Raw genomic sequence first — 9257 nt, forward strand, 5'->3', positions numbered from 1 at the left:
CTAAAGAAGACCCCTGTAGGCAAAGAGGAATCCCCTCTTTCATGGACTTCCTCCTAATAGTCTCCCTGGGTCTGATATTCTGGTAGCTGGGTTATTTTCTTTTTTTTCCTCCTCCAAACACAGTTCTTTACCTACTGGCATTTTTCCTGTTTGGAGACAACAAACTCAAGCAGAACATTTCTTGGCTTCATTTGACCCTGAAAGAGAAAAGACTTAGTTCTTTTTAAAAGCCACCTGACAGCCAGGCTATTCCCTTTGCCCACAGACCCTCTGGGGAGAGCATTAGGGGAAATGAGTCCTCTTCTAACATGCCTGGGATGCCCAGGGAAGAGTTGGCATTGCATAAGGTGGTTTTCATCTTGGACAGGTTTCACATCAGTCGATTAATTCCCCAAGGTTTTAGCTGGACTGCACAGACAGGAATTGGGCATCATAGTCATCAGCAAATGGTGGTGGGACAGCTTGAAAAGCCAAGGTCACCACCTCCAGCCCAGCCACCAAAGGACCTGACAGAGAAGTAGGAGAAATGGAGATACTGGCCACAGAGGACAAACTTTCTGCAAATGACTCTGCTGTGCTTCCTAGCCCTGCTCACTGAATCTAACCAGCACAATACTGTCACAAGACAGGAACGAGGCAAAGAAGCTCCTTCTTCTGGGAGAGGGGAGAGGAGTCATGCAGTCTACCGGGTGGGCCAGGGTTAGATTAGCATAATTTTGGCTGCTGCTATCAAAGTTCTAATATGTGTAGCCTGAGCACATTCCCAACTATTCCCAACTCTATCTTATTGAGGATTTCCAGAAAGCCGTTAGGGATCTTACATGAATCTATAATGGCCTCTGCGTCAGACACAATAGCACCAGACCACCACATACAGCACGGAAAGCAGGTAACATTATTCTGGATTGCCTCTCCTTTCTATAGTGTATGTAGTCCATATAGAAACCATAGTTTTTGTGAGTGTGCCCACATGAATGAATTTATACTTATGCACACCTACTCTAACATCTAAAAACATGACTACTCTTGCTTTTTAAAACATGCTTAACCTGACATTTTCATTAATCCAAGAAAACTTCATTGAAACATTCCCAGCATTTCCACATCTGATGACCCCATGTGATAAGCCATCTTCAACACAAGAACAAGAGGGCTGCCTCCCTCTCATTGACATTTCTCCTGACTGCCTGCCTCCCAACTGCAGCAACTTTCTCGCATGCATGCGTACATGTATTTGTAGAGCTAAAAATGAACAGCTGCTCATGGGCTGCCAGAGGGTGTCCTCCATTCTTAGCTGACGTCCTCTGTCTCCCTTTAGTAGGCATGGCTTAAGCCACAGACAGAAATTGAGGGTACTGAACAGGCTTAAGCTTAAAAGAAATTCTCTAAGGCAAGTTACAAAGGCGCAAAGGCCTGAGGAGGGAGATGACAGAGTCTGAGCTCCAAGATCATTCTTTCCTAGGCCTTGTGCCCCAAATCCTCATGGTAACCTCTGGATAATTGGTGATTGGCACCCAGGGAAATGTCAGTTAAGGTTAAGGAGATAAATCATGCATCCAGCCACATCTGTAAATAGCTCTGTTTCCCAGTTTCCCCTCCTCTCAGGGCACAGGTTACGCCTGGTGGATCTGGGATACTCTGCACATTTGAGGAAGGTGATTTGTGTGCGTGTAATTCTATTGGGATCTTTCAATCTGCAAGAATTCTTCCCAACTCCATCAATCAATAACCCTTTGTCATGCTGAGGTGTGGCATTTCTCCTGCTGAACACCTCGGATTCAGATATGCACCACACACCCTGACACACACGTACACACAGAGACTGTCACCCTCATGAAAGGAGCTCCATTCGAATTGGTTTAAAAATAGCACTCATCCACGGAGCTCATTTTTCGGGGACCTTATTTTAGGAAGAAAAAAAAATCTCCTGTTCTTTCAGAGGGAGAAAGGGTAAACAGTCACCACGCCTTAAAAAGTCCTGCTAGTGTCGCTGGAGACAGCGTTTGCAGTCTTTGTTGAATTTTCTCCTCCTCCTATCATTGAACGAAAGTTGTCTATTCGCTAATACCCTGCCTGCTAGGTATTTATAGAGGTGGGTTTCCTCGGTGGCAAGCACAGGGGAAACTGCAGCAGCAAGCCCCGACCCTCCCCTCTGGGTGCTCCCACGCCAGCAGTCTCCTTGGAGGCTGGTGGATTTGTGAATCAGCTGCCCCCTCCCGCTACACAGGGGAGCCCCCAAACGGCTGCTGGTCATTTGCAAAAGGCTGTGTGTATGTGTGTTTTAATTGTAGGCTTATTTGTTCCTGTTCTGGGAGTCTGTCCGTCTCTCTGTAACTCAGATCATTGCTCTCTGGGAAGCTGTAGCTGGCTGATTCCGTGGGAGACCAAGCAGGATGCGTGGGCGCAGGAAACAGAAGAGGGGAAAGAAGTAGGGAGGGAGAAAAAGGGAGCAGGAGAGGGAGAGGGAGCTGTAGAATCTGTTATTTGCGTCACTCGAGGAGCTGGGGCTATCTGCCCGACAAACACACAGAATTAATCCGAGTTATAGCCATAGCTGTCTCTGCTACAGTGGCCAGATGCGAAAGGGCGGGGAAAGGACTCGCGCCGGAGTCTGTGCACCGCGGAGTTTGCTTTGGGCGGAGGGAGGGGAGGGGGGGGGATTTGGGGAGGGGGCTGTCCTGCTGGGCACGCCCCTCCGGGCCCAGCACGCTGGGTGCAGACTAGGCTGCAGCCTCCTCTGCAGCTGCCCAGCTCAAGCCTAGGGTGGCGCCCGCCTCGGCCGCCTCGCCTGCTCAGTGGCTGCGCCGAACACAAAGCGCTGTCTCCGAGCAGAAGCCTCTTCTCCGCTGAACCAGACCCACCAAAGAGGAGAATCTGCACGTGACGTCAGTAGCTGATGACTGACGCAGGCTGGCAAAGGAGACTCAAGGCGGCTGCTCCGCGCTGTCTTCTTGAGTCTATTTTCTCCAACCCCCTCGTAGTGAATTACTAGAACGCAAAACACACAGAGAGACACACATATGCAGCTTTCAAAATATACATTTCCAAAGGCGGTGTGTTGCAAACACCACGCGATTTAGCAAAGCGTGGGTGGGAAACGTGGGAAGGGTACGGACGATTTTTTTCCTCCTCATTTGGGAATCTCCATCGTGGATAGCATTAGACTCTAGAGCTTTCCTGGGAAGCTTCTCTGGGGAAGGGGCAAAGCACTCCCTCTTTCCCAGGATGTAAGGAATCTGTTCAATGGAGACATGCAGCTCTAAGAATACAACCACTCCAACGCCTTCTGCTCGGGGAGACTGCGAGGAGCTTGCAACAGGCAGAGGCAGACGGGAGTTAATGGGAGGGAGGGAGAATATAAGAAATATTGGGGTATTTTTCTGCTTTGAAAAACATTCTCTGCAGTAATGCAAGTGAGTCTGTCGGTGCAGAAGAAAGTGGGGAGGGGGTGCCGAATGCACACTTAATGTTTTGGACGCAACGTTCCAGCGAAATGCCTTTGTGTGTGGAGGTTTTTTCAGCACTTGCTAAAAATAGCATCAGGGTTTGATCGTGTTCCAGAAATAGACCGAGGGCTGTACTGGGATAAAAAACCAGCGCGGGTGGAAGAAAACCTGGACATCACCGCATTCCCCCCCCCAACTATGTCTGGAAATTAATTGTTGGATTTTTCCTTTCCTCTCTCCTCTCTTCATCCACTTTCTCTTCCCTCCCCCTATGTTTCTTTCTCTCTCTTAAGGAGTTCCCGTTTGGGTAAGTAATATTATGTCATGTGCATGCCGCAGACTGTAAGTATGAGCTGACGCTTACTTTGTGCATGCTCTGGGGTTCTTTTTTGGCTGCCTTTTTACCTCTTTCTAAAGAGGAGAATGAAACTGAGTAGGGGGTTAGAGGTGCAGTTATATGTGTGTGTATATATATGTATATAATGAGTTTGGGGCTGCATGCAAAGGAAACGAGAGAGGGAATTCTTGCAGAGCCGGGAATCACCCTGACAAATCTCTGAATCAATAGCTGCTGCAACTCTCTCTCGCGCTATGGGTCGGCGCTGTTGAGCTCGGTTCTCTCGACTGCCCCCTCCCCTCTCATTTTCTCTGTCTTAAAGGGTGACCAGACAGGACTTAATGGGCCATTTCTCTGCGATATTAATGGAGACTGTGCAATATACAAAATTGCGTGGGGCTAGGGCATTATAGAGATGGGGAAATCCCTGTCCATTTGACAAACCTCCCCGCTCGCTCCGGTCCGGAAACCCAAGGCCCAAGATCTGTTCTGGGTTGGCCCAGGACTCGGTAGCTGTCCACGGAAGATAGGTGCTGAAAAATCCTTGGTCCTTAGCTAGTTCAGTTCTGAGCACCAGGGGGCGGGGTTGGAGCCAGCCTCTGTTTAGCCCCGCCCTGGATGCTGAAGAGGAAAACGGAGAGGAGAGGGTTAAGGATGTTCAAAGGGGATAGTCGTGACTTCGGTGAGAGCTTTGGGGAAAGGAGGGGTGAGTGGGAAGGAAAGGGGGAAAAAATTTAAAGGAGAGGGAACGAAGTGTTAGATTCGAGGATGATCCAAGGCCCAGCGCTCCAGGAATGGAAGGCCAGTGGCTCACCGTCTTTCCCTGCAGAGGCTGGCTACTCTCTGGGTCTCCATTCTCAGGCTCCCACACCTTCCCGCCAGCGGGTTTGAAAGACTTCTTCCTGATGATGGTGACTCAAAATAAGAGGCTATAGGTTGCTTTATTCGTCTGCTCCCACTTCATGCCCCCCCCCACACACTCCCACATTTTGCAATTTCTGGGAGGTGTGGAAGGGTGTGTGTAATGGCATTTTTCTGATGATTCCCACTCACTTCACATCCTAGTCATAGGAGCCCTAAATGACTTGGTGAAATGAGTGAATTAGAAGCCAAAGCACAGTTTTACTGGTGCCATGCGCAGAGAATCCCGGCTTGGGAACATCGCTGGGCTCCTGAAAGCCAAAGGGTTGCAAACCAGCTGCAAGGGAAATTGGGAAGGGGTGTTCTCCAAGATGACCAATGTTACGGGAAGACCATCAACTCCCAGGGATTGTGGGCTTGACCCCGAGTGAGATTCATTGCAATCAGCTCCAGACACTGTCCAAACCTGTAGTCAGACAGGTGAGGAGAGAGGAAGGTTATCGGAGGCAAGAGGGGGGACGAATATCACGCGCACACAGACATTCATACTGATTAACTCCTCCGAGGGGGATAATAAAAGTGCATCCTCAAGCTGGTCCACAAGGGTGGGCTGTAGATGGAGGGAAAAAATGAAGAACTCTTAACAGATCTAAAGTAAACTTGTGTGCACGCAGGGATATTATATATATAATGTTTTTTAAAAAACCACAAAAACTCAGGCCAGCGAAGTATCTGGAGGGGGGGGGACAGCCTTCATAAGAAAAAGAAAGGGAAACCAGATTCTCTCTGCTCCACCTGACAATAGTCCCTAATTTAGTGACCTCACCTCCACTCAGGGCAACTGAGTTGCAGCTTTAGGGGGGCAAATAGTGTGGGTCGAGTTATCTTTAGCTCAGAAGCAGACCCTCTCTGGAAAGGTGCCCTTGCCGAGGTTAAGTATTCAGTCAACTCATAATAGTAACAAGAACTGTTACTGATGTTGTGGAGAATAACATAAATAATGCTGCAACCCACACTTTGTCTTGACAATTCAGCTCAAACCAGAGCTGCCCGCAGTCTCTCGGCCCACCCCTACCCCTAGATCTCCTTGTCATTCAACTGGACCTACTAGCTCCCTCTCCCAAGCCTCGCCCCTCTCAGCCCCACAAGTTGCGTGGTTATGTTTACAAATTCTGCCACTTTGCAAGGAAATAGCAGGGGGTGGGGGGGAGCGGCCGGGTGGAGAAGAGAGGTAGCGCTCTGAAGCACTTAGAACACGTGGAGCGGTGTTGGTGGTGATGGGGTTTCCAAAAGTCATGAAGAGGGCGGAGGGGCGCCCCATGTCCTTATTTCCCTCCACCCCGGTCTCCCCCTCCCATGCCCAATTGCTTGGCACAATGCACAAGTTTACCCCCCGAACTGGATCCTATTAAATAATTCAATGGCAGCGGTGTAATTTTGGTTGGAACCAGCACGGATCCCCAAGTCGTGACTGCAAAAAGTGAGTAATGCGCGCTGGCTGCGTCATGGCTCTAGTCACAGTTCATTCCGAACTGAGAAGGAATCGTGACTTCGCCTGGAGACGTCCCCTACATGGGAGACGTGGGGGGGGTGCAAACCTGGGGGGACGGGGGTGGGGGGAAGACCTATCCAATGAAAACCGCTGCCAGGGGGGCATTTGAACTCCGCTGCTCGCTGTCTCGCTTTCCCCTCGCTGCCCCGCGCACCTGTCTTCCCCCCCTCTCAGCCAGCGCTCTCTCTGGCGCGCTCGCTCGCTCCGGCTACCCGACGAGTCCTCAACAAGTTGGAGGAAGGCAGGAACGCAGGGGTTAAGCTCGAGAAACCGCAATTACCAAGATCGTGACCCTCCCACACAGTACAGTAACTTATATACTTACCTGGAAGAGCCCGCTTTGCCGCTGGGCAAACACCCGTAGGGGGGCCGGGCGGGCGGAGGGAGCGGGCCGGCCGAAGAGGGCTCCTTCAAGCTGGCTGCACTGCAGACCGGACCGCCGCGCTCCCTTGGCCCCAGGACCAAGGTAAGGAGAAGGGGGACGGAGTACTGGCCGGCTGGTGGTCCGCAGGCTCACTGATCGGCTGAGCAGAACTTTTTTTTCCCCAGTTGCCCGGCGCCGTAGCGGCCGCGGGCACAGATTGGAGAGCCCCCTCTGGCGCGGCTGGCGCGCCGACGCTGGGAGGGTGTGTGCTTGCGTCTGTCCGTCGCTGAGCCAAGCCGAGGGGGATGCAGTGGGAGGGTGGGTGGGTCGCAGAGCTGCTGGAGGGTGATGGATGGGCGGAGGGGGTGGGCCAACAGAGACTTGTAGACAGCTACTCCATCGTCTAGAGACGTTTTCCACGGGCGTGCTGGGCAAGGGCGTGTGTGTGCGCGCGCGCCCGCCCGCACGTCGATTCCAGTGTGACCAAAAAAAAAAAAAACACAAATATGGTACTTTACCCCCTAAGTTCTTGCTATATTTGCAGTATCCCACCCTAGCTTAGGTTTTTCCCTACTGGGGGCATATACCACTGGGGAGGGAAACAGTCAAATGTCCCTTTGCTCAACCCTTCTTAGACACTAATGTGGGGGGGGGAGACGAGGGGGGAGGGCGGCGCTACATTGAAAAGAAGAGAGCAACCCTCCAAAGTTTTAGATGGATAGAATGGGGGAGGAAGTCTAGAGAAAAGGAGGGGAAAGGAAGGGAGGGGGAGTGGGGGAAAGAAATCATCCTCCCTTCTCTCCTGTCTTCCTCCCCTCCTCTCTCCTTCCTCCTGCAGACACTGGAATCTCCCCTAGCTGTGAGAGCTGGCAATGACCGGCTCTCCCTTGTTGTTTCCCCCAACATTCTGCAGAATGGGTAGGGAGGGGGGGTTGCAGCAGGAAAAGGGCACCTGAGGCAAATGGGCCATTAGACACCCAGGATCTGGCCAGGTTTCAGGGAGGGTGCTAGGGAAGAGCTTCGCCATTCTTTTTTGAGCATTCAGAACTTTCTTTTTTTGGGGGGGGGGGGGTTCTCATTTTTCTAGAAATAAGCGGACTAGAGTGGAATTTGGGTTTATTTTATGATCATCTCTGCCTGTCATTTTCCGTCTGGATCTTCTGGCTTGGGTCCCGTTGGGAGAGGTCTCTTTCTTGAACCCCTTTTTCCCAATATGTCGCGCTATTTCCTTCACTTGGATAGGAATGGGGGGGGGGTCCTGGCCAGCTTTTTTGCAACAACAATATTTTAACGTGTTCCAGTCTAGGTTTTGTTGAATAATTAGAAATGGAAATATTTTTTTCTCCCTCCCCCTTCTGAAAAAAAAAAAGGAAATGTGAGCTCTTTTCTGATTGGTGAGTGACGATTTTAGTCCACACCAATGAGATGGCGGCCTCGTCTGTATTTATTTAGTGCTCTGGGGGAGTTTTTCTCTTTACGCAGCGCCTGTAGTCACGGCTGGAACCTCTGCTGGGGACTGAGAGGGATAAGAGGGGATTCGGGGGGAATCCGAACTGTACCTGTTAAGAGATCCGCGACCTTGCAGCCAGGGCTGGCAGAACCCTGACAGGAGAATGGGGTGATAGGACAGACAGAGAGGGAGGCTCGGAGTGCTGGGGCGACGAGAAAGGGGTGGAGGCTGGGCTCCGGGATCCGGGGTCCCCCTCCGATCTCCCCTTCTCATCCTCCACACACCTCTTTCGTGGCTGGGCCGGGCTGAGTTGGGGGATCTTGAACGGTCTGGAAAAATAGAGAGACAGGTCGAGGGGCTAGAGGAAGGGCGCGCGGCGCGCAGGGTGGGGAGGCTGAGCCGCGATGGAGCGCGCTGGGGAGACCCAGCCTGCTCGGCTCCGGGGTTCGGAGACATCCTGGGCTGAAGGCGGCAGCGGCGGCGGACCGAAGAAGCCGGCAGACTCTGCCCTTCGCGAATCTTTTTGCGGTCTGGGCTTGCTGTACATAACTCAATAGCCGGAAGCCCTTACCCCAAAAAGCATTCGCGGAGGGCTCACTCGTCGAGAAGACCGCAGCCACCAGCGATCGCCAAAGCCCGCACCTTCCCGAAGCGGCTGAGTCCGAGACCTCCTCAGCCTGTCCCCCGTTTTCCACGGAAGAATCAGTTCATTTCCTCCTGTCCTTTCTGCGCTCCCCGAGGCTTTGGTCACCCGCTTTCCCTTGGCGCGGGTCCCCCGCCCCCAACTTTTTAATCGACTTTGTATCATAGGGGGAATTGGAGCGGGTGGGGTGCGTGTGTTTTCAGAGAAGTGGGAAGAAGCCAAAATACAATAAAAGTTTACAGAAGTTGTGTCGTTCCCCCACCCCCCGCCCACACCCCGAATAACCCCATTCACACACTGCAAAAAAGGGACCTGGTCGTAGGGCCAAGTCAATACCTGGGATATGAATCATTTTAGGACATTTTATGGTCATTTTTGACCCCAGTGATCCGACTCTGCACTAGGGGGATGAGGAAGCCCTTGAGGGAGGGGCAGAAGGCACTCTCCATCCTGTGTCCCTTTGCGCGGGACCGGAGGTGAGGAGAACCGTGGTGAATCCGGTAGCTCCGAAAAAGAGGGAAAACACCCAGGCACCGCCCGCTCCCGGGAGTCTTCCTCCCGCGCCCGCTTCCAACCGGATTTGAGGCGTTTTGCAGGCTGGGGT

The 9257-nt window shown here is 52.1% G+C and overlaps 1 protein-coding gene across 1 annotated transcript; it reads right to left on the minus strand.

Annotated features, from left to right (window-relative positions):
• Window positions 1–2253: 2253 nt before the first annotated feature.
• Window positions 2254–8818, minus strand: LOC125612035. Its single transcript, XM_048788212.1, has 4 exons — window positions 8582–8818; window positions 8120–8162; window positions 6522–6898; window positions 2254–5110 (listed from the first exon to the last, which is right to left on the minus strand). The coding sequence occupies exons 1-4, from the start codon at window positions 8816–8818 to the stop codon at window positions 4886–4888; spliced, it is 882 nt and encodes a 293-aa protein (XP_048644169.1). The 3' UTR covers window positions 2254–4885.
• Between the last annotated feature and the right edge of the window lie 439 nt (window positions 8819–9257).

Source organism: Marmota marmota, unplaced genomic scaffold (genome assembly GCF_001458135.2).
Source record: "Marmota marmota marmota unplaced genomic scaffold, marMar, whole genome shotgun sequence".
NCBI classification, from domain to species: domain Eukaryota; kingdom Metazoa; phylum Chordata; class Mammalia; order Rodentia; family Sciuridae; genus Marmota; species Marmota marmota.

Coding starts and splice junctions, on each gene's coding strand:
- LOC125612035 (XM_048788212.1), bottom strand. CDS start 8,818: ATGATACAAAGTCGATTAAAAAGTTGGGGGCGGGGGACCCGCGCCAAG. Junction 8,163..8,581: donor CTCCGCGAATGCTTTTTGGG/GTAAGGGCTTCC, acceptor TTCTCCTGTCAG/GGTTCTGCCAGCCCTGGCTG. Junction 6,899..8,119: donor GGTCGCGGATCTCTTAACAG/GTACAGTTCGGA, acceptor ATCACCCTCCAG/CAGCTCTGCGACCCACCCAC.